We start from the raw sequence: 27,401 nt of genomic DNA, 5'->3' as shown, positions 1-27,401 counted from the left end.
CTGGTGGGAGGCCCAGAGTCTAAAGGCTTGAGAGCCAGGAGCTCTGATGTCCAAGGGCAGGAGAAGATGGATGTCCCAGCTCAAGAAGAGAGAGAATTCACCCTTTCTCCACCTTTTTGTTCTCTTCAAGCTCTCATCAGATTGGATGATGCCCACCCACATTGTTGAGGGCAGATCTTCACTCAGTCTACTGATTCAAATGCTATTCTCTTCTGAAGCGCCCTCACAGATAATCCTAGAAAAAATGTTTTACCAGCTATCTGGGCATCCCTTAGCCCGGTTAAGTCGACACGTAAAACTAACCATCACAAGCAGCCCTTCAGGTGAGACTGAAGCAGCTTTCAACATCTTCATTCTGTACTTCCTCAAATACAAACTGTATCACAATTTGATGATTTGTGTGAGTTTGTCAGGAGGTCCAAAGCCTACAAAATCATGAATTAAGTCAGACACTTCAAGTCTCACACATGCAAGCATTCCTTACGTTGTTCCAAGGACTCCACGATAATGTCAGTGTCAAATTTGTTGTTAAATTGCTTCTGAAATTCCAGAATGGGGCAGCAGTTAACATCTTGAACATTCCTCTTAAGTAATAAGGCTTCATGCTGCAATCACACTTTGATCAAGAGGCTGTAATAGGTTACGATAGGATGTAAACAGATGACACGTTGGAGAAAGCTCAGTAACTGTTGGAGGAAATCTTGCTGTGTTAGCAAGAATAAGATTTGGTTTTTTTAATTTTTGGCTGCACCACGGGGCATATGGGATCTTATTAGTTCCCTACCCGGGGATCACACCGGCGCCCCCTGCAGTGGAAGCGTGGCATCTTAACCACTGGACTGCCAGGGAAGTCCCCAAGAAGAGTTTTGAAGTTTGTTTCTTCTTGCAATAATTTAGAAATGTATCCTGGGAAACATTAGCTAAAATAACAAGTGTCTACCAAGTCATCCAGCCTCTTTGGCTAGACCTGAAGTGAACAGCAAGACTGGACTTCACAGCACCTTTAAAGCCATCAGATTGGCAGTGATAAACGAGAAGTAAACTGGTTTCACCTCCAGGTCCTCGCTGGGGCTGGAGCCAAACATCAGGAGGCACCTTTTTTTTTTAAAAAAAAATATTTATTTATTTATTTATTTTGGCTGTGCCAGGTCTTAGTTGCTGCATGCGGGATCTTCGTTGTGGCATGTGGGCTTCTTAGTTGCGGCATTCGGACTTCTTAGTTGTGGCATGTGAACTCTTTAGTTGCAGCATGCATGTGGGATCTAGTTCCCTGACCAGGGATTGAACCCGGGCCTCCTGCATTGGAAGCACAGGATCTTACCCACTGGACCACAAGGGAAGTCACTTTCTTTTTCTTTTCTTTTTTTTTTTTTTTACACACCATGGTATGAAGCCTGAAATAGTGTTTCTGCAACATGCTTTTTTAAGTCCGGTTTATTGAGGTATAATTTACATATAGTAAAATTCATCTTCCTTTGGTGTACAGTTCTGAATTTTGACAAATGTATACAGTCATGTAACAAGCACAAGTGAGATATACAGCATTTTCATCACCCCAACAAGTTCCTGGCACCTTTTGTGGTCAATCTCTGCCCCCTAAACCCCTAAACCCAAACCCTGGCAACCATCCATTTGATTACAAAAAGTTCACCTTTTCCAGAATGTGGCCTTTTGTGTCTGGCTTCTTTCACTTAGCACGATGTTTTTGAAATTCACCTATGTGTGCCACAGGCATTTAAAAAACTTTATTACCGAAAATTTCGAACATATAAAAGTCAAATAGCATAAGAGACCACCCTGTGCCTGACACCAAATTTGAACAATTATCAACCCAGGGCCCATTTTATTTCATCTACAGTCCTGCCCATCATGTAGCAAATCCCAGATATATCATTTCATCTATAGGCATTTCGATGTGTCTTCTCTAAAAATTTAGGGCTTTCTTGGGGGGGACGGATAAATTGGGAGGTTGGGATTGACATATACACACTGCTATATATAAAATAGATAACTAATAAGAACCTACTGTACAGCACAGGGAACCCTACTCAATACTCTGTAATGGCCTATATGAGAAAAGCATCTTAAAAAAAAAAAAAAGAGTGGATATATGTATATGTATAACTGATTCACTTTGCTGTACACCTGAAACTAACCACATTGTAAATCAACTATACTCCAATAAAAATTTAAAAAATAATAATAAAAATAAATAAATAAATAAAAATTTAGGACTTTGGTTTTTCCTTTTTGGGGGGAGGGGCTTGTTAACGACAGTACTATTATCCAACTTATTTTATTTAATTTATTTATTTATTTTTCACGCACCGAATGGCATGCGGGATCTTAGTTCCCCCCATCTGGGATCCAATCCGCGCCCCCTGCAGTGGAAGCGCGTAGCCTTAACCGTTGGACCGCCAGAGAAGTCCCATATCCCACTTACTTTAGATAAAACTTTTTGGCAAGACTAGTTCACAGTAGAGGGTGCCAACTTCCTTTAGCAGCGCGCACTACGAGCCAAGAAGCCTTACCGCTCCTGGATTTTCACCTCAGGGCTCCAAACTGTTTCCCCGGAAACGGTCTGAAGGGGGCGGGGCCGTCTCGCAGGCGTAGGCGGTGCGCGTGCACAGAGAGGCGCACCATCTCGGCTGCCGTAGTTCGCCTCTTCACGTGGGTGCCTCGTCGTCATGGCGGCCGTTCGGAAGCCGGTGCTGCTCGGGCTTCGAGATACTGCAGTGCACGGCTGCCCCACGGGGCTGGGCGCCTGGACCGCGAGCAAGCTGGGCGGCGTTCCGGTGAGGTGGGGCGCCGGAGCCGGGGTCGGCGGGTGCTGGTGAGGGCTACGGGGTGAGGGAGTGGGCGAGGTCTCGGGTAAGAGTCAGGGTCTGAGTGCCTCCCTTGCCTTCAGGACGCCCTGCCCGCCGTGGCAGCGCCGAGGCCAGTGTGTGAACTTTGCAGGCAGCCGCTTGCCCTGGTCGTGCAGGTGTACTGCCCGCTGGAAGGCTCCCCGTTTCATCGGCTCCTGCACGTGTTCGCTTGCCCCCGCCCGGGGTGCGCTAGCGGCAGGGCGCGCAGGTAGGCGGGGAAGTCCTGGATCTGCCCACGGGACTTTATACCGAGTGGGCGGGAGCGGGGGTGGGGGGCCAGCACCCGGCGCACCCGGAGGGGACTGGTCAGTCCGCAGGCAGTCGGCGATGGACTCCTCACCGCAGTTTTTCTTTACTATGAAGTTGGAAGGTGTTCCGCTCCCAGTGCCTGCAAATAGGAGAGAAAGAGACGCAGGACGCTCAGGTAAAGCGCTTGTGACTATCATATTCTGATCTGCTGTAATTTGAGGGTATTTTCCAGAATTTCGTTTAAGACAAACTTTAAGCCATGTTCTTTGAAGTACTTTGGAATGGTTTTTGCTTTTTTTTAATGTTTATTTTTTATTTACTTACTTTTTCTTATTAGTCATCCATTTTATACACATCAGTGTATACATGTCAATCCCAATCTCCCAGTTCATCGCACCACAATTTGCTTTTTATTTGAACCATAAAATGGTACTTCCTTAACGTCTTGTTAGTTGTTTTAATTATGCACTGAAGGTATGGAAGCACATAGCTTACTGATTTTTCTGTTTGGGAAAAAGTATGGGTGTGTACATACACATCATTATATATGTGTGTGTTTATAGTAAATATACTTACTGTGATAAGTATATGTGTATATAACAAGCATTTAATACGACAAAACTCGAATTTATTAAATTAAAAAAAATCAGGCAAGTTGGTAGCTGCAGAACAAAATTCAGCTTCCCTTTGCCTGTGAATGTTGCTTTATATATACACTGAATTCTTTTTCTTTTTTTTTTTTTTTAGAGAGGGGTTGTTTCTTCCTTTATTTTATTTATTTATTTATGGCTGTGTTGGGTCTTCGTTTCTGTGCGAGGGCTTTCTCTAGTTGTGGCAAGCGGGGGCCGCTCTTCATCGCGGTGCGCGGGCCTCTCACTATCGCGGCTTCTCTTATTGCGGAGCACAGGCTCCAGACGCGCAGGCTCAGTAATTGTGGCTCACGGGCCCAGCTGCTCCGCGGCATGTGGGATCTTCCCAGACCAGGGCTCGAACCCGCGTCCCCTGCATTGGCAGGCGGATTCTCAACCACTGCGCCACCAGGGAAGCCCACACTGAATTCTTAATGTGTGCCAAGCACAGTACTAGCAATACTGGGAATAAAAAGATGGTGTCTGCCTGTATTTGTCAGGGTTCAATTGCAGATAATAGAAAAGCACTTTGACTTTTTAAAGCTGAGACAGACGTAAAATTTGGTTTTTACTGACTTATTTGGATAGCCTGGAGGAGATGACTCCAGGAATGACCTCCGGAACCACACGTCAGAACTGGCCTGTCACGGAGCTGCTAACCTCTCTTGCAGTCAGGAAACTGAGATGTGTTCCGGTGAATGGAAGCTGCCCTTGTCAGAACTGTTGACTCCAGAGCCTTGCTCTGTCTCCATCTACAGATCAGCTACCTTTTGCTTCATGGCCCCTCTTTCCGCTTCACTCTGTCTCAAGTTTGTGTCTCTCTCTAGACGCAGACAGACCCCCCTGATCACACCTAGGACCCCAGGTGCTTAGGAGTCTGGGAAATGTAGTTCTTTCTTACCACGTGCAATACATGAAGCACAGCTGAAAGAGATGTTGAAGAAACCACCGTATTGCATTTGCCATGGTGCCCCTGAAAAGAAAACACAATGTTTGTCACCTCCAACATGCTTTTGAGTAAACGGGGTCCAGGAAGTTGAATCAGAGTGTGCCAGAGTAGAGGACGGGGGGGGGTGCTGGTGTTAAGGCTCCCTCAGGAAGCTGAAGGGATGGGTGGCTCAGGAAGCCAAGGGAGTAGGTGAGATCACCCAAGTGTGCTTGAACCACATTCACTGGATATTTTTCCAGAAACAGGAAAACGGCCTCACAGCTGAGGATTGGTGTGAAGGTGCAGATGACTGGGGAAGTGACAGTGAGGAGGCGCCTCCACCACAGGTTATCTCAGATTTTGGAAATGATTCCACCAGTGCCAAAGACAGAGACTGGACTGCCCAGCTCCAAGACCTCCGTCTGCAGGATCCTGTGCCGGCTGCTGCTCCTGCTGTGCCTCCTGGGGAAGGGGTGGCCTTGCCTTCTGTGGTGCCGCAGTTCCTGCCCTACTACATCTGTGTGGTTGACGAGGATGACTACAGGGACTTTGTCAGTCTAGATCATGCTCAGAGCCTTCTGAGGGAGTATCAGCAGAGAGAGGGAACTGATATGGAACAGTTGCTTTCCCACAGGTGAGAGTGTGTACTGCTGAGCGTGAGAGGTGATTTGGTCAGGAAGCTGCCACAGTAGGTACCGTTTGGTTTTACCCTCGTATCCGGGGAAACTTTTTCAGGCAGCACATGTGTGTGTAGGACCTTTCTGCTTCACGCCTCTCAGATGAGAAAGGGAGACAGACAAGGGGATCTTACCAGCCACCCTTGAGTTAGCTTGAAAACACTTTGTTCTGTTTATAGGGACCCTCAGGAAAATGAACAAACAGAAGTTAGGGATACCAAGTATTTACACAAGATGTGTTTACTATCTCTTTAACTTTTCTGTTTTTAAATGTATAACGGAGACAGATAAGTTAGAAAAATGCCATTTGTTTATTGACTCTTGGCTGTGGCTCAAGAACTGGCCTAGGACCTCAGAGACCCTCCCAGAGCCTCAATTCTCCCCTGTAAAATGGGAGTGATACTGATATCTGGGTGGTGTATCTCTTCATATGGTTTTTGGAGTTAAGTGAGAGAATAGGTCTAGAAAGGCTTTATAAACGAAAACCCTCTAAAGAAGTAAGAATAATCATTTTGCTATTATAATAGAATTACAATAGGATATTTGGAGAGTTGACCTGGTTCTTTACCAGAGCTGTATCATTTGTAAGCTTTTTCAGAATACTGTTGGAGTGTGTGAAGAAGTGTTGGTGTTTGAAAATAATCCATAATGGAGAAAGAAATGGAGAGAGTCAGTGGACATAATGACTTTTTAAATTGCAAATAATTATCCAGAGTTGAAAATGGCTAGGAAGCAGGGCTTGAGAGAAGGGTGGCAGGGGGTTACTGATATTCATTATAAGGTAGTAAATATATGATATTTACATTATGTGCATATATTACTTTGGTAAAGTTTTTAAAAATTGTTTACTTTTCTAAATACTGTAATTCTCTGGATATATACAGGCAAAAGTGTTTTTTGCTTCTCTTTTTAGTCTTTCTAGTGATGGTGATGAAAAATATGAGAAGACCATAATTAAAAGTGGAGATAAGATGTTTTACAAATTCATGAAGAGAATTGCTGCTTGTCAGGAGCAGATTTTGAGGTAAAGGCACATTTTTTTAAATTGTTTTTCTTGATTGTAAAAGTTATGTATATTAGTTTGGGAAACACAGGAAAGTATAACAAGAAAACCAAAATCTACAGTATTCCTCAAACCATGAAGCTAAGATTTTAGTTTATTAAGTTCACTTATTTTTTATGCATTTGCATAAGTAGGTTTTGTGTATTTTTTTTTTTAATTTTTTTTTAATTAATCTATTTATTTATTTATTTATTTATTTATTTATTTATTTATTTATTTATTTATTTTTGGCTGTGTTGGGTCTTCATTTCTGTGCGAGGGCTTTCTCTAGTTGTGGCAAGCGGGGGCCACTCTTCATCGCAGTGCGCGGGCCTCTCACTATCGCGGCCTCTCTTGTTGCGGAGCACAGGCTCCAGACGTGCAGGCTCAGTAGTTGTGGCTCACGGGCCTAGTTGCTCCGTGGCATGTGGGATCTTCCCAGACCAGGGCTCGAACCCGTGTCCCCTGCATTAGCAGGCAGATTCTCAACCACTGCGCAACCAGGGAAGCCCGGTTTTGTGTATTTTTAAAAAAAAAATAATTGGGGTCATAGAATATTTATAATTTTTCTCTTTTCTTTCTTTAAAAAAAATTTTATTTATTTATTTATTTAGGCTGTGCTGGGTCTTAGTTGCGGCCCGCGGGATCATTGTTGCAGCATGTTAAGTTGCAGCATGTGGGCTCTTAGTTGCAGTATGCGGGCTTCTTAGTTGCAGCATGCGGGCTTCTTAGTTGCAGCATGTGGACTCTTAGTTGCAGCTTGCAGGCTTCTTAGTTGTGGCATGTAGACTCTTAGTTGCAGCATGCATGTGGGATCTTAGTTCCCTGACTAGGGATGGAACCCGGGCCCCCTGCATTGGGAGTGCGGAGTCTTACCCACTGGACCACCAGGGAAGTTCCTGTGGGATATTTTTATAATGGCAGTTCTTGGTCACCCTTGGATATGAGAGTAAAAGAAGGCAACAGAAGTGGTTTTGAGCTTCTGGCTTGTGAAATTGGGTGAGTGTTGATGCTCTCCTTGAGATGGGGGTTTAGGAGGCTGTTATCTAGGCTGTGGGGTCTTGATTTTTCTTGAACTACAGAGTGTGTCCTTATCAGTTTGACTTCCATCTTTGTAATTAAATCTTTGTTAGTTATAATAGTTTTGATTTTATTTCCCCTGTGCATTCTCCTTTATAAGTTTCATATATTGAAGACATAATACTTTGTAGTAAGTAACAAGTGCTCATAGGATATTGAATCATAGGTCTTGGAAGTTCATTGCCCAGGTCTTCCATTTCTACCTGTGGGTCCGTGGGCAAGTCACTTAACCTTTCTTATCCTCAGTGCCTCATCTCTAACGTGAGGATGATGATACAACTACCTATTTCATAGGATTCCTATGAGAATTAAGTGAGGTGATGAGGCAAATACTCTGTAAAATATACGTAAATACTGGCTGTTGTTTGAAATCCACTATGCTATGTTTTGGGGAAGCAGAGATCTGTTAGGACTTTTTGTTTTGTTTTTTTTTTTAATTGGCCGTGCTGAGTGGCTTGTGGGATCTTAATTCCCCAACCAGGAATCGAACCCAGGCCCTCGGCAGTGAAAGTGCAGAGTCCTAACCACTGGACTGCCAGGGAATTCCCTAGGATCTCTTAATAGCGCTGGCATATTTATGTATTCTTCACTATCTTAGGACAAGGGTCTACTGAATCACCTAATTTCTGTAAATTATTTGGCAGTAAGGACAGTATATAACTCTCATGCAAAACATAGTGCCCATGTATAGTAGGTATTTGGTGGAGCCAACACCTTTTCAAATGTGGTACGGTTGAAAAGAACCTTGGTTTAGGTCTTAGAAGACTTGGCCTTGGGCAGATGACTTTACCTTTATTTTCTCTTCTGTAAAATGGGCCTAATACCTACTTTACAGCATGTTTGGAAGGATTCAGTGAACATATTCATTCATCCAGCAAATATTTATTGAGTCTATTTTAGATGCTGCAGGTACAGCAGGAAATGACACAAAGTCCATGTTTTTATAGCTTTAGCTTTCTAGTGAGGGAGATTAAAAACAAATAGACGTGTTGTATGATTTCCACAAGTGATAAATGAGGAAAATAAAACACAGCTATTATAAGTAGGATGTCAGAGAGGCCTCAGAGGAAATGACATACCCAGCAGGTTATAGTATATAAAAATAATGACATAGGGAAAACTTGGAAAATGGGTCCAGATAAAGTGGACAGAGTAAAATCAAATGGTCTTTCTCCCCTAATACCTGATACGATGAATATAAAAGGTAAAAGTCAGCCAAAAATAAAATAGAAGAAAAACAAGTATTAAAAAGAAAATCCCTTCCATCAGCATTGAAATAAGGAAAGGAACTTAATACCATAAAACTCAGAGTGGCAGCTTAGGATATAATATCACTAAATGTCTAATACAGTTCTGGGTACCTCACATGTATTTAAATATTTATTTTTGTAATTAATTTACTTTTCACAGAGGAAGGTAGAGGAATTTCTGGAATGGTTTAGTGTGAGTTCTAACCATACAGCCTTCTTCTTTCACCTCTTCAAAATATACTGATTAGCCCACAAAATCCTGAGAATTGCAGTAATCTTGAATCTGGAAAGAAGCAAATAGGAAAAGAATCTGTATCTTCTGCTGTAGGGCTGTTGGCCAGAGAACTGGGTGTGGTGGGGTGATGATGCAGGGAATTAGGAATTGCCTCTCAGAAGCAAAAGTTGTTGACTAGTTACAGTAATGATAAAGAGGTCAAGGGCAATTTCTTCCCCATTAAAATGGGATCTCCCAACATGTAAGACATTTTACACCATCTGAGAAGTAAAAGTGAAACCCAGGTGTTCTAGTAGATTGCATCTAGTTTTACAGAACCATATCCCCACCCCACTTCACCTACAGAAAAGTAGAAGAAATGAAAAATATGCTTGGAGAAGGGGAAAAGAGCAGACCTCTGATATGAGATAGACAGGAAATCAGTAAGAAAGCCGACACACCGTTTTGGAGAAAACAGGTGGTCTAAACAGAGTTGCCCCCTTTAAGCATGAGCTAGATGAAAAGTGGCATGCCACTCCTGTAATCACATTATCGACAGTAAAATTAAAGAAATGAATAGTACAAACAAAAATGAGCCAAGAACCATATCTGGAAGAAAACATAATCTGAGAACACATAATTCCCAGCAGAGTTTTCAAGATATAGAAGAACTTTGTAAGAAAATACATTCAGTAAAACCCAAGAGCTCAAAGTTGAGAAAATGAAGTACCTATGAGATGCCAAGGGAAATTGAATTGCTAAAGAAACCAAGCCACACGGTACATATTGAATAAATTTAGAAATAATAGACTTGGGTGAAAATCGAAGTACTGACGTGGTGAAAAGAGTTGTGAAAATCTAGTGAATGCAGAAGAAAAAGACAAAGCAATTAGAGAGAAGGTGATATCTATGGAAGGTTGATAAATATAACTACTATAAGGATAATTGGTGTCCAAAATAGAGAACTCAACAAATGGATGAAAAACAATATTCAAAGATGAAATAGGAAATTTTCCCCAAAATGAAATAAGAACTGAATCTGCACATATTAAAGTACAAGAGTGATTGAAGTGAGAGACCTAACCTGGTGGTGGTTTTAAAAGTATTTTCGATTAAGGTCTTACTGTATAGCACAGGGAACTATATTCTGTATCCTGTGATAAACCATAATGGAAAAGAATATGAAAAAGTATATATATATATATATATATATATATATATATATGTATGTATAACTGAGTCACTATGCTGTACAGCAGCAGTTAAACACAACTTTGTAAATAAACTATACTTCGATAAAATTAAAAAAAAATCTGTCTGATAATTCCATCATTTTGGCTGCGGATCTCCTGGTATTCACTTTCTTTATGGGTCAATTTTTTCTGCTTCTTTGAATATCTAGTAACTTAAAAAAATTGTTTACTGGAAATTGTATGTTGATGAACAGTAGATACTGAAGTTAATATTTATTCCTTAGGAGTGTATGCCCCTTCTTCTGTAAGGCCAGTACTGTGGGGGGCTGAGTCTTTTTAATCTGCAGTTGAGCTGAGTCTGGGCGTTGTTGCAGTTTTAGTTAGATTCAGTTCAACATTAGCTTTAGTGCCTTCATCTAGACTTGGTAACCATTGATAAGAATTCAGATATCTTGCTATGATATACAACCTTGCAGCTAGTTTTCTGGGCCTTTGGATTTTCTTTGCTCTCTGGTTTTGCTCCGGATACTCTCCAAGAAAGAAACAAAATTTGCAAAGCGTGGTCTTAGATGTTGGAATGTGACTTGTACGTGACCCTGATTCACAGTTCTTTATTTCCTTGCTCTAGGTATTCCTGGAGTGGAGAACCACTTTTCTTGACCTGCCCTACATCAGAAGTCACTGAGCTCCCAGCCTGCAGTCACTGTGGAATCCGAAGGATATTTGAGTTTCAGCTTATGCCAGCGCTGGTCAGCATGCTCAGAAGTGCTAATTTAGGTAATAAACCGTTTATTTATTTGAGTTTGTGGGTTTCTAGCACTAATTTGAAATTATTTTAAAAATGAAAGACTATTGTTTCATTTTTGTTTCCTTATAAAATATAAGCATATTACAGAAAACTTGGGAAATTAGAATTATTATTATTTTTTTAATATTTTATTTTTAAATTTATTTTTTTTGGCTGCATCAGGTCTTAGTTGCGGCATGCGGGATCTTCGTTGAGGCGTGCGGGCTTCTCTCTAGTTTGGCATGTGGGTTTTCTCTCTCTAGTTGTGGAACGTGGGGTCCAGAGCATGTGGGCTCTGTAGTTTGCGGCATGTGGGCTCTCTTGTTGAGGCGCGCGAGCTCAGTAGTTGTGGTGTGTGGGCTTAGTTGCCCCACAACGAAATTAGAATTATTTTAAGGAAACTTGTGTTGCTTCCATTTGGGGCTATTATAAATAAAGTTACTATGAACATTTGTGTACAAGTCTTTATATGGACATAGGCTTTTCGGTAAGTACCTAGGAGAAAAATGGTTGAATTATATGGTAGGTGTGTGTTTCACTTTTTAACACATTGCCAAACTGTCTTCCAAAGAGGTTGTGCCACTTATATCCCAACCAGCAATACATGAGAGTTGCACATCCTTGGCAACACTTGATATGGTCTGTCTTTTTCATTTTAGCCAGTCTCACAGGTGTGTAGTGATGTCACATCGTTTTAATTTACATTTCTCTAACAACTAATGATTTTGAGCATCTTTTCATGTGTTTATTTACCACTGTATGTTTTCTTTGGTGAAGTATCTGTTCTAATCATTTTCTCTCTTTAAAAATTGGATAGTTTGTCTTCTTAATATTGAATTTTGAGAGTTTTGTATCTATTCTGGATACAAGTCCTTTAGTATATAATTTATAAATATTTTCTCCAAGTCTGTGGCTTGCCTTTTTTTATTTTTGGTTTTTTGGTATGGACTTTATTCTTTAGAAGCTTTCAATTTACAGAAAAATTAAGAAGTAGTACATAGAGGTCCCATATACCTCATACCCAGTTTCCCCTTTATTAACATTTTACGTTAATATGGTACTTTTGTTACAATTAATGAACCAGTATTAATACATTATTAACTAAAATCCATAGTTTATTTAGATTTCCTTAATTTTTACCTGATATCCAAGAGCCTGTCCTGGATACCACAGTGCATTTAGTTGTTGTGTCTCTTGCCTGTGATGGATTTTCAGACTTCCTCATTTTTGAAGACCTTGACAATTTTGGGGAGTACTGGTCACTTACTTTGTAAGATGCCCCTATATTGGAATTTGTCTGATTTTTTTTTTCTTATAATCAGAATGAGATTATGGGTTATTGAGAGGAAAATCACAGGGGTAAAGTGCCTTTTTCTTCATGTCACACATGATATCAAGGGTGCATCTTTATACATTGACTGTTGATGTTAGCCTTGATCACCTGGTGTTTCAGGTTTCTCCACTTGAAAACAATTCCTTTTTCTCCCCCCAGTCAGAATAAAATGACTTGTCTTTTTATTCTCTAAACAGTGTCCTTTCAAAAAACAGTTTTTAATTTTGAAGGACAATTGATTAATTTTTTCTTGTATGGATCGTGTTTTTAATGTCTTGTCTAAGAAATAATTGCCTAGCCCAAGGACACTAGTTTTTTCCTAGTTTTATGTTTTACATTTAGATTTATGTCCATTTTGAGTTAACTTTTATATATGGTGTGAGGTATGGATCAAGTTCATTCTTTTCCACGTGAATATCCAGTTGTTTCAGCACCGTTTATTGATAAGGTTATTCTTTCTCTGAATTATCTTTTACCTTTGTTGAAAATTGGTTGTCCATATATGTGTTAATTTATTTGTGTACTCTCTATTCTGCATTCTGTTCCATTAATCTGTTTCTCTGTTTTGACACCACTGCCACACTGTCTTGACTACTGTAACTTTGTAGGATTTGTAATTTTGTAGTGTCAATCTTGCAGCTTTATTCTTCCTTTTCAAAGGTATTTTGACTCTTTGAAGTCCTTTGCATTTCTGTGTTTTTAAGAATCAGCTTGTCAATTTCTTTAAAAAGTAAAAGGCATTCTGGGGTTTTGATTGGGATTGCATTGATTCTCTGGATCAGTGTGGGGAGAATTGATATCTTAATGTTGAGTCTTCCAACTCATGTACATAATATGTCTTTCCATTTATTTAGGTTCTCTTTAATTTCTTGCAGCAGGGTCTTATACTTTTCAATGTATAGTCTTGCACATCTTTTTTCAGTTTTGTCTCTAAGTATTAAATGCTTTTTTATGCTATTGTAAATGGCATTTAAAAAATTTCAATTTCTAATGTTTGCTGCTAGTATATTTAAATATAATTGATTTTTTAAAAGATGTGTTGTAAAATATACATACTTAAAATTTACCATTTTGTGGTCATGAAGAACCTAGGGGCAAGACAGCAATAAAGACGCAAACCTACTGGAGAATGGACTTGAGGACACGGGGAGGGGGAAGGGTAAGCTGGGACAAAGTGAGAGAGTGACATGGACATATATACACTACCAAATGTAAAATAGATAGCTAGTGGGAAGCAGCCGCATAGCATAGGGAGATCAGCTTGGTGCTTTGTGACCACCTAGAGGGGTGGGATAGGGAGGGTGGGAGGGAGGGAGACACAAGAGGGGAGAGATATGGGGATATATGTATATGTATAGCTGATTTACTTTGTTATAAAGCAGAAACTAACACACCATTGTAAAGCAATTATACTCCAATAAAGATGTTAAAAAAAACAATTTACCATTTTAGCCATTTCTTTAAGTGTATAGTTTAGTGGCATTAAGTATATTCACAATGTTATGTAACCATCACCACTATCTATTTCCAAAACTTTTTTGTTATCCCAAACAGAAAATCTGTACCCATTAAGAATTAACTACTCCCCCACTCCCAAAAAGGAATTAACCCCCCATTTTCTCTTACCCTAGTTGCTGGTAACCTCTATTCTATCTCTTTCTGTCTCTGTGAATTTACCTATTCCAGATACCTCATATAAGTGGAATCATGCAACATTTGTCCTTTTGTGTCAGGCTTATTTCACTTAGCATAGTGTTTTCAGGGTTTGTCCATGTTGTAGCATGTATCAAAATTTCCTTCCTTTTTATAGTTCATTGTATGTATATACAAATTTTTTTAATTCTTTAACTTGATGGGGTTTCCATCCTTTAGCTATTATGAGTAATGCTGCTGTGAACATTGGTATACAAATATCTGTTTGACTCCCTGTTTTTAGTTCTTTTGGGTATATCCTAGGAATGGCATTGCTGGGTCATTTTTAGAGTTGTAAACACATACATTGAAAACAAAGAAAAATCTCAAATGAATGACCTGTTTATCTTTTAAGGAACTAGAAAAAGAAGACCAACCAACCAAAGCTCACAGAAGAAAGGAAAGAAGAAAGGCTAGAGCAGAGATCTTAAAGGATAATATAAAAACAACAGAGACAAGTGTTCAAAACCAAATTTTTTGGTGTGGATTCTTTAGGATTTTCTACATATAAGATCAGATCATCTGTATTTACTAATACATATTTTATATATATACACACACACATATTAGTATTTGCTAAATGTAATGATTTTACATGGGATGGTGGCTGATTACATTTGATCTTTATGACCATTGAGTATTCTTATGTGTATCTAAAGTACTTTTAGAACAGACATGAAAATATTCCCTCTACTCATCGAATTCACAAAACATGTTTATTCATTGTACAATATTTTAAAAGGTTAGCATGGTTTAATTTTAGAAGCAGAAATTCTGTCTCTTAAGATTATGAGTTGACCAAGGCACATGTTTGGCATAATCATATACAGTTGAGGAGTAATGGCTTCTGTCTCTTTGCACAACTGCCATAGTCACTCGTATAATATCTGCAATGAGGGCATTTTTATGTCAGCATTATCTTTTTCCAGTTTACCAGTAATTACCTAAGGTACATCATATCCATTTCCTCTTTTATTTCAACAATCAGTAAACCTTTCTTCTGTGGTTATGGAAGTGTTCTTAACATGAACATACCTTGTCATGTGACATATTTGTTTACCATGGCCTACTTCTCTTCTACAATCAGAAACAAGGAAAATTGTTTGCTTCTTGTATTCCCTACTGTATTTCAGATCTAACCTGATTTCTTAGGTCCTTTATATATTTCTTTTGAATCGCTTTAAACACATAAGAAGAGATCACTTTTTATCATTACCTACATCATTAGGTGTATGGACATTATAATAACGTAATTTTTACTACACTGAAAATCACTTCAGGCTTTGATCTTGGAGTAGTTTTTCTAAGAGGTAACTTGTTCCTGGGACAAAATATAGCAACAACTAAAATCACTTGCAGGATTGTCTACTATTTTTGTTTCTTTAAATTTGTCAGTTTTGGGGGCTTCCCTGGTGGTCCAGTGGTTAAGACTCCGTGCTTAAGGGCACGGGTTTGATCCCTCATTGGGGAAGTTCTGCATGCTGTGGGGTGCAGCCAAAAAAAAAAAAAATTTGTCACTTTCTGGTAACTATCCTAGGAACTGGTGAGTTCTAGGTATTTTTTAAACAATTCTGATTAGAAAACATCAAGATGAAACACTGAATCTTTGTGGTCAGAAATTCTGTTATCATTATTCTAATATGAATATTTGAGTTGCAGATAATTTGATTTTGATCTGTTAGTGTGGAAATGTAAGCATGGAGACAAAGACAAAATAAAATCAAGCATTCTTGGGATTTCCCTGGTGGCGCAGTGGTTAAGAATCCACCTGCCAATGCAGGGGACACGGGTTCGAGCCCTGGTCCGGGAAGATCCCACAGGCTGTGGAGTAACTAAGCCTGTGCGCCACAACTACTGAGCCTGCACTCTAGAGCCTGCGTGCCACAACTACTGAAGCCCGCGCACTGTAGGGCCCACATGCTGCAACTACTGAGGCCTGCGCACCCAGAGCCCGTGCTCCTCAACAAGAAAAGCCACCTCAATGAGAAGCCCACGCACCGCAACGAAGAGTAGCCCCCTGTCAGATTTCCCTGGTGGTGCAGTGGTTAAGAATCCGCCTGTCAACACAGAGGACACGGGTTCAATCCATGGTCTGGGAAGATCCCACATGCTGTGGAGTAACTAAGCCCATGCACCACAACTACTGAGCCTGCACTCTAGAGCCCATGTGCTGTAACTGCTGAAGCCCGCGTGCTTCAACTACTGAAGCCCATGTGCCTAGAGCCCATGCTCTGCAACAAGAGAAACCACCGCAATGAGAAGCCCGTGCACTGCAATGAAGAGTAGCCCCCGCTTGCCGCAACTAGAGAAAAGCCCACGTGCAGTGATGAAGACCCAATGCAGCCAAAAAAATAAAAAATAAAATTAAAAAAAAAGAAAGAAAAAAAAGAGTAGCCCCTACTCGCTGCAAATAGAGAAAGCCTGCAAATAGAGAAAGCCCACGCACAGCAACAAAGACCCAATGCAGCCAAAAATAATTAATTAATTAATTAAGTAAATTAAAAAGAAATAAATTAAAAAAAACAAGCATTCTTGGAAAAAAAAGATCAGATCATCTGCAAGAGAGATAATTTTTATTTTTTTATTTTTAAAATGTTTATTTATTTTGGCTGTGCTGGGTCTTAGTTGCAGCACACAGTATCTTTGTTGCGACATGCGGGATCTTTAGTTGCAGCATGCAGGCTTCTTAGTTGCAGCATGTGGGCTTCTTAGTTGCGGCATGTGAACTCTTAGTTGTGGAATGCATGTGGGATCTAGTTCCCTGACCAGGGATCAAACCCAGGCCTCCTGCATTGGGAGCACGGAGTCTTACCCACTGGCCGCCTGGGAAGTCCCCAATAGAGATAATTTTACTTCCTTCTTTCTGATTTGTATGCCTTTTATTTTTCTTGTCCAGTCGCTCTATATAGAACTTCTGTATCGAACAGAAGTTGCAAAAGTAGGCATCCTTTACTTGTTCCTGGTCTTAGGGGAATAGCTTTTAGTTTTTCACCATTGAGTATTAAGTTAGCTGTGAGTTTTTCATATGTATGGCCTTTTTCAGACTGAGGAATTTACCTTCTATTCCTAGTTTATTGAGTGATTTTTATCACTACAGAGCATTGAATTTTGTCAGATGCTTTTTTTCTGCATCAATTGAGATGATCATGGTAATTCTATGGATTCTGTTAATGTGGTATATTATATTGATTTTGGTATGTTTAAACATCTTTCCATTCTTGGGATAAATCCCATTGGATCATAGCATATAAACCTTTTTATAAGCTCCTGGATTTGGTTTGCTAGTATTTTGTTGAGGATTTTTGCATCCGTATAAGGGATATTGGTTTGTAGTTTTCTTTTAATATCTCTGTCTGGCTTTGGTATTAGGATAATACTAGCCTCAGAGAATGAGTAAGTAGTCCCTTCTATTCAATTTTTTGGGAGACTTAAAGAAGGATTGGTGTTTATTCTTCTTTAAATGTTTTGTAACATGCACTAGTTATATCCTCTAGTCCTTGGCTTTTCTTTATAAATTTATTTATTTTATTTATTTATCTTTGGCTGTGTTGGGTTTTCGTTGCTGTGCACAGGCTTTCTCTAGTTGCGGTGAGTGGAGGCTACTCTTCATTGTGGTGTGCAGGCGTGGGATCTTCCCGGACCAGGGCTTGAACCCGTGTCCCCTGCATTGGCAGGCGGATTCTTAACCACTGCGCCACCGGGGAAGCCCCTAGGCTTTTCTTTACTGGGAGGGTTTTGATTACTCATTCAATTTCCTTGCTATAGGTCTATTCAAATTTTCTGTTTCTTCTTGAGTCAGTTTTGGTAGATTGCATGTTTCTAGGAGTTTATCCATTTCTTTTAGGTTATTCAATTTGTTGGTATACAACTGTTCGTATTATTCTCTTATAATCTTTCATTTCTATAAAATTTGTCTTAATGTTTATACTTTTTTTTTTTTTAAATTTTTGGCTGTGTTGGGTCTTCGTTGCTGCACATGGGCTTTCTCTAGTTGCAGCGAGTGGGGGCTACTCTTCGTTGCGGTGTGCGGGCTTCTCATTGCGGTGGCTTCTCTTATTGTGGAGCACGGGCTTCAGTAGTTGTGGCACGTGGGCTCTAGAGCGCAGACTCAGTAGTTGTGGCGCATGGGCTTAGTTGCTCCGGCAGCATGTGGGATCTTCCCGGACCAGGGCTCGAACCCGTGTCCCTTGCATTGGCAGGCGGATTCTTAACCACTGGGCCACCAGGGAAGTCCCAATGTTTCTACTTTCATTTCTGGTTTTAGTAATTTGAGTCTTCTCTTTTTCTTAGTCATTCTAGCTAAAGATTTGTCAATTCTGTTGATCTTTACAAAGAACAAACTTTTGGTTCTGTGGGTTTTTCTCTATTGTTTTTATATTCTCCATTAAAAAAAAAATTCTATTCTAGCCTTTATTTTTTCCTTTCTTCTGCTGGCTTTGATAGTTTGGTCTTTTTCTAGTTCCTTAGGGTATAGACCATTAAGGTCATTGATTTGAGATCTTTCTTTGTTTTTATTGTGTGTGTTTATATCTGAAAATTTCCTCTTAGAACTGCTTTCACTGCATCTCATAAGGTTCGGTATGTTGTGCTTTCATTTTCATTTGTCTCAAGGTATTGTCTAATTTCCTTTGTGATTTCTTTTTTGACCCGTTGGTTGTTTAAAAGTGTTCTGTTTACTTTTCACGTATTTGTGAATTTTCCAGTTTTTGTCCTGTTATTGATTTCTAGTTTCATTTCATTGTCATCAGTAAAGATACTTAGTATGAGGTAAGTCTTCTTCAATTAATTGAGACTTATGGTATATCCCAGAGATGTTCTCTGTACACTTGAAAAGAATGTGGTGTTAAGTGGCGTGTTCTGTATGTGTCTGTTAGTTCCAGTTGTCAAACTATTGCATTGTCAAACCTTCTGTTTCCTTTTTGATCTTCTGTCTGGTTGTTTTATTTATTATTATAAGTGAGTTATTGATGTCAAGTATTATTGTAGCACTGTCTATTTCTCTCTTTAAATCTGTCAATTTTTGCTTCACATATTTAGGGTCTCTGCACATAGAAGCTTATATGTTTATAATTATTATATTTTCTTGCCCTGTTGAACCTTTTTTCAACACATAATGTCCCTGTTTGTCTCTTGTAACCATTTTTTTATTTGAAGTTTTGTCTAACAATAAGATAGCCAACCTAGCTCTCTTTTAGTTACTGTTTGCCTAGAATATCTTTTTCTATCCTTTTGCTTTCATCCTCTTTGTGTCCCTATTATCTAAAGAGAGTATTTCTAATAGTGTATAGATTAGTCTTATTTTATTATTTTTTTATATCCTGTCAATGCTTTTTTTTTAAATAGGAAAGTTTAATCCATGTACATTTAATGTCATTACTGATAAAGGATTTACTTCAGCCATTTAGCTATTTTCTGTATGTCTTATAATATTTTTGTTCCTCAGTTCTTCTATTATTGCCTTTTTTTTGGTATTTAGGTGATTTTTTTGTAGTATACCATTTAGATTCCCTTCTTTCATTGTCTGTATACAGTAAGTCTCCTACATATGAATGAGCTCCTTTCTGAGAGCATGTTTGTAAGTCCAATTTGTTCGTAAGTCCAACAAAGTTAGCCTAGATACCCAACTAACACAATCTGCTATATAGTACTATACTGTAATAGGTTTGTAATACTTTTCACAAAAATAATACATAAAAAACAAACAAACACAAAAAATAAAGAAAACATTTAAAATCTTACAGTACCTTGAAAAGTACAGTAGTACAGTACAACAGCTGGCATATAGAGGCTGGCATTTAGTGAACAGGCAAGAGGAGATACTGACTGGAGGAGGGAGAGGAGGTGGGAGATAGTAGAGCTGAAGGATCATCAGCAATAGGAAATGGAGGGCAATCTGCAATTTCACTCACGTCTGATGTTGATGGAACACATATTCGCATCTTTGAAAGTTCACAACTTGAAGGTTCATATGTAGGGGACTTACTGTATTTTTTGGTATTTTACTTAGTGATTACTTTGCAATTAATGTCTTAAAATTTTAGCAACCTAGTTTGAATAATACCAACTTTCTTTCAATATTATACAAACACTTCTACTTCTATATACATCTCTATTCTTTTCCTTTTATATTGTTAACATCACAGATTATATCTTTATACCTTGTATGTCTCTTAACATAGATTCATAAATACTATTTTATGCATTTGCTTGTTAAATTGTATAGGAGAAAGAAGTTACAAACTAAACCAGAAGTATAATAAAGCTGTCCTTTATGAAGTTCTTTATTTTTCCTGTTTTTGAATTACTGTCTAGTATCCTTTAATTTCAACCTGGAGAACTCCTTTTAGCATTTCTTTTTTTTATATATATAAATTTATTTATTTATTTATTTATTTTTATTTTTGGCTATGTTGGGTCTTTGTTGCTGCGCATGGGCCTTCTCTAGTTGCAGTGAGTGGGGCTACCCTTCATTGTGGTGCGCGGGCTTCTCATTGCGGTGTCTTCTCTTATTGCGGAGCATGCACTGTATGTGTGCAGGCTTCAGTAGTTGTGGCATGCGGGCTCAGTAGTTGTGGTTCACGGGCTCTAGAGCGCAGGCTCAGTAGTTGTGGCGCATGGGCTTAGTTGCTCCGCGGCATGTGAGATCTTCCCAGGCCAGGGATCGAACCCATGTACCTTGCATTGGCAGGTGGATTCTTAACCACTGTGCCAGCAGGGAAGCCCCTAGCATTTCTCACAGGGCAAATCTACTGTTATGAACTCCCTCAGCTTTAAAAAAAAAAAAAAAAAATCTGGTAATATCTTAATTCTCCTTCAGTTTTGAAAGATAGTTTTGACAGATACATAATTCTTTATTTACAGTCTTTTAGGACGAAATGTGTCATCCTGTTGCCTCCTGGCTTTCATGGTTTCTGAGAAATCAACTGTTAAATCTTATTGAGGCTATCTTGTATGTAACTAGTTACTTCTGTCTCGCTGCTTTCAAAGTTACCCTTTTGTCTTTGAGTTTTAACAGTTTGTCAATTTAACATTTGACTACCGTGTGTCTGGTGTGGATCTCTTGAGTTTTTGCTGCTTGAAGTTTGTTGAGCTTCTTGGAGATGGTCTTGGAGCTAGTTGCTAAATGAAAGAAGGGAAATCTCTAAAACTTACCAGTGTCTTAATCGAACTCTTACTAGATGATGAAGTGTTTCACTAGACTCCAGAGTTCCAAAATAGATAGTTTCAGAAGATAGTTCTTCCAGCTCAGTAGCTGCTTTAGTGGAAGGTCAGATTCCTAGAGGTTCCTACTCTGCCATGTTCCTTGACATTATTTCCACAGTTGATTTTTGTATACTGATCTTGTGCCCTGCAACTGTTCTATTGATTATTTTGTTGATTACATCAGGTTTTGAACATAGACAATCATATTGTTTGGGGATGAAGACGGTTACTTCTTCCTTTCCTTAGCTGGCTGTCTTTCTTTTCTTTTTCTTTTCTTTTCTTCTTCTTTTTTTTTTTTTTTGCCTACTGCACTGACTGGAACCTCAATACAATGTTGAATGTAAATATGAGAGCAGACATCCTTGTCATATTTCTGATCATAGGAGTAAAGCAGTCAGTCTTTAATCGTTAGGTAACTTGGTAACTTGTTAACTGTAGGTTTTTTGTAAATGCTCTCATCAGGTTGAAAAAGTGCCTGTCTAATCCTATTTTTTTGCGTTCTTTTTTTTTTTTAACAAATTTATTTAATTATTTATTTTGGCCACGTTGGGTCTTCGTTGCTGTGTGTGGACTTCCTTTAGTTGTGGCGAGCGGGGGCTACTCTTCGTTGCGGTGTGCGGGCTTCTCATTGCGGTGGCTTCTTTTGTTGTGGAGCATGGGCTCTAGGTGCACAGGCCTCGGTAGCTGTGGCACATGGGCTCAGAAGTTATGGCTTACAGGCTGTAGAGCGCAGGCTCGGTAGTTGTGGCACAGGGGCTTAGTTGCTCCGTGGCATGTGGGATCTTCCCAGAGTAGGGCTTGAACCCGTGAACCCTGCATTGGCAGGCAGATTCTTAACCACTGTGCCATCAGGGAAGTCCCTTTGAGTTCTTTTTTTTTTAAGATCCAGCTCCATGTTTGTTTGTTTGTTTTTTAATTTTATTTATTTATTTATGGCTGTGTTGGGTCTTCGTTTCTATGCGAGGGCTTTCTCTAGTTGCGGCAAGTGGGAGCCACTCTTCATCGCGGTGCGCGGGCCTCTCACCATCGCGGCCTCTCTTGTTGAGGAGCACAGGCTCCAGACGCGCAGGCTCAGTAATTGTGGCTCACGGGCCCAGTTGCTCCGTGGCATGTGGGATCTTCCCAGACCAGGGCTCGAACCCGTGTCCCCTGCATTGGCAGGCAGATTCTCAACCACTGCGCCACCAGGGAAGCCCTTGAGTTCTTTTTAATAGCTGTGTATACAAGTATTATTTAAGTCATGTTAGCAAATTGTTGCATGGTAGGTATCTACCAGTTTCTGTTGCCATCAGCCACATAGGAGGTTGTTGGTGTCCCGGCATCTTTTGCAGAATCTGGTACAAAATTTTGGAAAACTTTTGCAAATATTATTGTTAAAAACGTCATTTTGTAACCTAGCAATTCCACCCAAAAGAATTGAAAACATATGTACACCAAAACCTGTACACAAATGCTCGTATCAGCATTATTCAGAATACCCAAAAAGTGGAAGTAGCTGAAATGTTCATCAACAAATCAGTGTACAAACAAAATGTGGTATCTCCAGTGAGTATTATTCTGCCATGAAAAGAAAGGAAGTACTACATGATAAACGTGCTACAAATAGTTGTGCCTTGAAAACATTATGCTAAGTGAAAGAAGCCAGACACAAAAGGCTACAAATTATATGATTCCATTTATATGAAATGTCCATAATAGGCAAATCCATTGAAACAGAAGATTAGTGGTTGCTTGTACCTGGAAGCAGGAGAGAATGGGGAGTGACTGCTAACGGGTATGGGCCTGGGGTGTCTTTTTGGGGTGATGAAAATGTTCTGGAATCTGATAGTGGAGATGTTTGTATAACTATGTGAATATGCTAAAAACCAATGAACTGTAGCTTTAAAATGGTAAATTTTATGGCATGGGAATCATATTTTAATCAGGAAAAACACCGTGTAAGCAGCTGCACAAACTCATAATGCCTTTGGTGATCCTTATAAGGATGACAGGAACAACAATTATGACAGCAAAGTGATAATTATAACAATTAGGTTTAATGAAGGAAAAAAATTTTTTTAAGTATTTATTTTTTGGCTGCATCGGGTCTTAGTTGCGGCACTCGGGATCTTTGTTGCGGTGCATGGGCTTCTCTCTTGTGGCACGTGGACTCAGTAGTTGCTGCACGTGGGCTCCAGAATGCATGGGCTCTGTAGTTGTAGCACACAGGGTCTCTAGTTGTGGCACGTGGGCTCAGTAGTTGTGGTGCACGGGCTTAGTTGCTCCGTGGCCTGTGGGATCTTCCCAGAGCAGGGCTCGAACCCGTGTCCCCTGCATTGGCAGGCAGATTCTTAACCACTGCGCCACCAGGGAAGTTCCTAGGTAACGGGTTCTTTATTCAAGAGGCCCTAGTTTCTAAAAGATCATTTGAAATTAAGAGAATTATATTCATTCCGTATTTCAATTTTGAATAGTATGCATTTGGCTCCTTTACTATAATAGATAAGGAAATGTATACCCTACTCCATCTCCAAATATTTTAGTATCATTTTTGCTTTATCAAGGTTTATAAGTCTGTATTCTATAGCCATAATTCTCACAGCTGTTTAGCCTATGAATTCTTTATTTTGACTGTTCTCTCCTAGCTGGAATCTATCAAGTAATAGCCTCAAAGAGGGCTCGTAGGTCTTGTTCTTACTTTAGAATGTGTGTGCTGGTTTGCCTTTATATTTGAAGGACAACTTATGTATAAAGTTCTTAAGCTCCACTTTCTTTCTTCAAAACTTTGTAATCGCCCATGCTGTCAACAGTGAGAGCCCCGCCAGTCCTTTTATCTGGTACCTCCTGTCATCTCCCACGGCTGCGTCTCACCAGGAAGTACGTTTTGGCATTGAATGTTGCTTTGTAGAAGTCTGAGGGTGGACTAATTTCCCCCACCCGCCACCTTTGTAACTAACATTTATGCTAGGATGCCTGTAGAATTTTCTTTATTTATGAAGTCCGGGCACTGAACTAACATATGTCTTGCCGTCCAATTGTTTGTATCCTTTTATTGTGGGACAGGATAGGTCTTCCGACCTATATATTTAGTTTTTCTTCCTTTTTGTTTCTGGGTATCTTTTCTATTGAATTTGTAGCTTTTCTACGGAACCAACACCAGTTGCTTTGGTCACCTTTCTCCTCTCAAATGCATGCTTTTCCCTTTCCCTCTACATTCATTAAGATTCTCTCAAGCCTTTCTTTTCTACCTGTAATTAAGTTTCACCTGTCTTTTCTGTTTCTTGTGGTTTCTGATGTTTTTCATTGGATGTGTAATGGGACTGTTTTGATCTCCATATGCTGTGTCTTTCTCCTCCCCCTCCCTCATCCCCCAAATGTGGCAGGTCTCTGGGCTCATGTATAATAGCTACTTGGTGTTTTATTCTATCTAATTCCTTACACCTCCTTCTTGCCCCTCCTGGTGGTTACTAGTACTGAGTTTCAGCTTTCTAATGCCCTCTGAAAACTGCCTGTTGCTCATTCTAGTTGGGAATTGTCTCAAATTCACCACATTATTTTTTCAAAATCAGCTCTATTTTGGCCTTTCTTTGTACTGTCTTTGATTTTCTTTCCATTATTGCTGTCTACATTTTTAAAAAGTATTTTTCTTTTGCTGCTGCAAACCAGTTGCCCAGCTCCTCCTTTGGACTCCTGTTCTCCTGTTCTGATTTCAGCAGGAGTTCTTGTTGCTCATGTTCTCTTTTTTTTTTAATTTAATTTTATTTATTTATTTATTTTTGGCTGTGTTGGGTCTTCGTTTCTGTGCGAGGGCTTTCTCTAGTTGCGGCGAGTGGGGGCCACTCTTCATCGCGGTGCGTGGGCCTCTCACTATCGCGGCCTCTCCTGTTACGGAGCACAGACTCCAGACGCGCAGGCTCAGTAGTTGTGGCTCACGGGCCCAGTTGCTCCGCAGCATGTGGGATCTTCCCAGACCAGGGCTCGAACCCGTGTCCCCTGCATTGGCAGGCAGATTCTCAACCACTGCGCCACCAGGGAAGCCCCACTCATGTTCTCTTGATGACATTCTTCGTGGCTCCATCCATCAATAAACTTCTATAAATTCTTGGATTTATTTTCTACTTTTTGCCTGTATCCTTTCTTGGAGGTAGTGTTCTGTCAGTGTGACGTATTTTTAAATGGTCTTCAATGTCAGATAGTCTAGACATTTGTATTGAAGTCTAATTGAGATTTTTTGTTTATTTTCAAAGTATATTGTACTGGGACTTCCCTGGTGGTCCAGTGGCTGGGACTCTGTGCTCCCAATGCAGGGGGCCTGAGTTCGGTCCCTGGTCAGGGAAGTAGATCCCACATGCCGCATCTAAGAGTTTGCATGCCACAACTAAAGACCTCACATGCTGCAACTAAGACCCAATGCAGCCACATAAATAAATAAACATTTTTAAAAAACATAGTATATTTTACTGATAAATCTGTGTTATTTTTGCAATCAGCAGTCATTTTTTATAGGAATACTGCAACTGTATTGTGACTGAAAACTAGTGAGCACTGTTTTTGCTTTAAGTAATTATTTTTTCAGTGTGTAAGGTAGAATCACTCCCTGTGGCAACGCCAATTATCCTGATATTGAGCCATCTTTTTCCTTCCTTTGTATTATCTTCTAATTGCTTAACCTTTTTGTTTAACAGTTAACACTTAAGATGTGCCAGGCTCTGTTCTAAGTACCTTACATGTATTGGCTTATTTACTCCTCCTTACAGCAATCTTATCATCATGATAAATATAGTCATTATAACATAGAGGTGAAATTGCTTGCTCAGGGTGGTAGAGCTGTGGTTTAAACTCAAGCAATCTTGTTCCAGAGTCTGGGCTCTATCCACTAAGCAAACTTTGAATTTTTTTTTTTTTTTTGATGGGTATACTATTTTATTAACATTTAAATTTCACCAAGAGTTCAAGTATATGCTAGCCATTTGTTCAGATTTTTGAAATAAAAACAAAATGGGCAAACAGCTTTGAGGGTGCGATGTACTTAACACTGCACAATATATTCACCAACTAGACAATCTAAGGGGTGGTATGACTATACACTTAGGATCACCAAGTACAGGAACAAGCCCTGGAATTGGAAGAAAAACCTGCCGTTCAGGACTGAACAGAGGCCTTTGGTTGCTGACAGAATCTCCCCTTGACTTCAGACGTGAGACAAACTGAGGGAGTCTGTCAGTATACAAAAACCACTGCCTTTAGTAACAGGATGGACTGGCCAGAGCCAATTCAGATTGTGGGGACCAGTCTGAAGTGAGCAGGGTTGGCTGGAGGCTGGAGATGTTGCAGCTGAAGGCCCGCATCGGCAGATGAAAGCAGTCATGTTCTAAAAATCGCTGATTTCTACACAAGTTCCTAAGATGCCTTCCCTAAACAGGGCAAACTTTGAATATTGAGTGTATCTCATGAGTTTTCTCTTTGCTGGAATCCTGAATATGTTGTATTTTTCAGGTCTTTCTGTGGAATTCGGAACCATTCTAATTTACACATGTGAGAAGAGTTGCTGGCCTCAAAATCATCAGACTCCCGTGGAAGAATTTTGTATTATCCAAGAGGACCCAGATGAATTATTATTTAAGTAGTGCACTTTCTTTTGTGTTTTTTTGTTTGTCTGTTTTTATTTATTTTTGGCTACGTTAGGTCTTTGTTGCTGCACGTGGGCTTTCTCTAGTTGCGGAGAGTGGGGGCTACTCTTCATTGCAGTGCGCGGGCTTCTCATTGCGGTGGCTTCTCTTGTTGTGGAGCATGGGCTCTAGAGCACAGGCTCAGTAGTTGTGGCCCATGGGCTTAGTTGCTCTGCGGCATGTGGGATCTTCCTGGACCAGGGCGGATTCTTACCATGCCACCTGGGAAGCCCTTTCCTTTTGTTTATATAAATTAAAGCAAATTTTAATGTTTAAATTGTGTTTTTGCCTCATTTTGACTCACAATTTATTAGCTCTTGTTTCTTGTTTCTTTTTTGCTTTTTGGCACCCCTGATGGGTCTGGAGCCAGGACTAGAACCTCCCAGCTGTGGGCTGGTTAACCCTTCTAGGGTCAGTGGCTTGTGTCCACAGTGGCAGCTCAGAATGTGGCTCCTCTGTAGCCCAGAGGGCAGGTGATCCTATGTAAGCAGACCGGTGGGTTCTAGGAGGGAGAGCAGCTGGAGAGCCATGAGCGCAGCCAGCCACGTACTACCCCTGCAGCCTTGGCACTTTTGCCGTCCCCGGGTGCTGACAGAGCAAACTACTGGA

General features: G+C 40.0%; 1 protein-coding gene across 1 annotated transcript; it reads left to right on the top strand.

Moving 5' to 3' along the window:
• The first annotated feature begins 1,109 nt into the window (after nt 1–1,109).
• On the top strand, nt 1,110–27,069 carry PDCD2L (programmed cell death 2 like). The gene is made up of 7 exons (XM_082437903.1): nt 1,110–2,795; nt 2,909–3,075; nt 3,231–3,291; nt 4,934–5,307; nt 6,264–6,374; nt 10,758–10,906; nt 26,620–27,069. Exons 1-7 carry the CDS (start codon nt 2,688–2,690, stop codon nt 26,748–26,750), a joined length of 1,101 nt encoding a protein of 366 aa, XP_082294029.1. The 5' UTR covers nt 1,110–2,687; the 3' UTR covers nt 26,751–27,069.
• The last annotated feature ends 332 nt before the right edge of the window (nt 27,070–27,401 follow it).

This window comes from Balaenoptera physalus, assembly GCF_965194825.1.
Source record: "Balaenoptera physalus genome assembly, chromosome: 19".
NCBI classification, from domain to species: Eukaryota; Metazoa; Chordata; class Mammalia; order Artiodactyla; family Balaenopteridae; genus Balaenoptera; species Balaenoptera physalus.
Note: the sequence above shows the minus strand (reverse complement) of the source record. Positions and strands in the feature narration are given on the sequence as shown.

Coding starts and splice junctions, on each gene's coding strand:
- PDCD2L (XM_082437903.1), top strand. CDS start 2,688: ATGGCGGCCGTTCGGAAGCCGGTGCTGCTCGGGCTTCGAGATACTGCA. Junction 2,796..2,908: donor GCAAGCTGGGCGGCGTTCCG/GTGAGGTGGGGC, acceptor CCTTGCCTTCAG/GACGCCCTGCCCGCCGTGGC. Junction 5,308..6,263: donor GAACAGTTGCTTTCCCACAG/GTGAGAGTGTGT, acceptor TTCTCTTTTTAG/TCTTTCTAGTGATGGTGATG.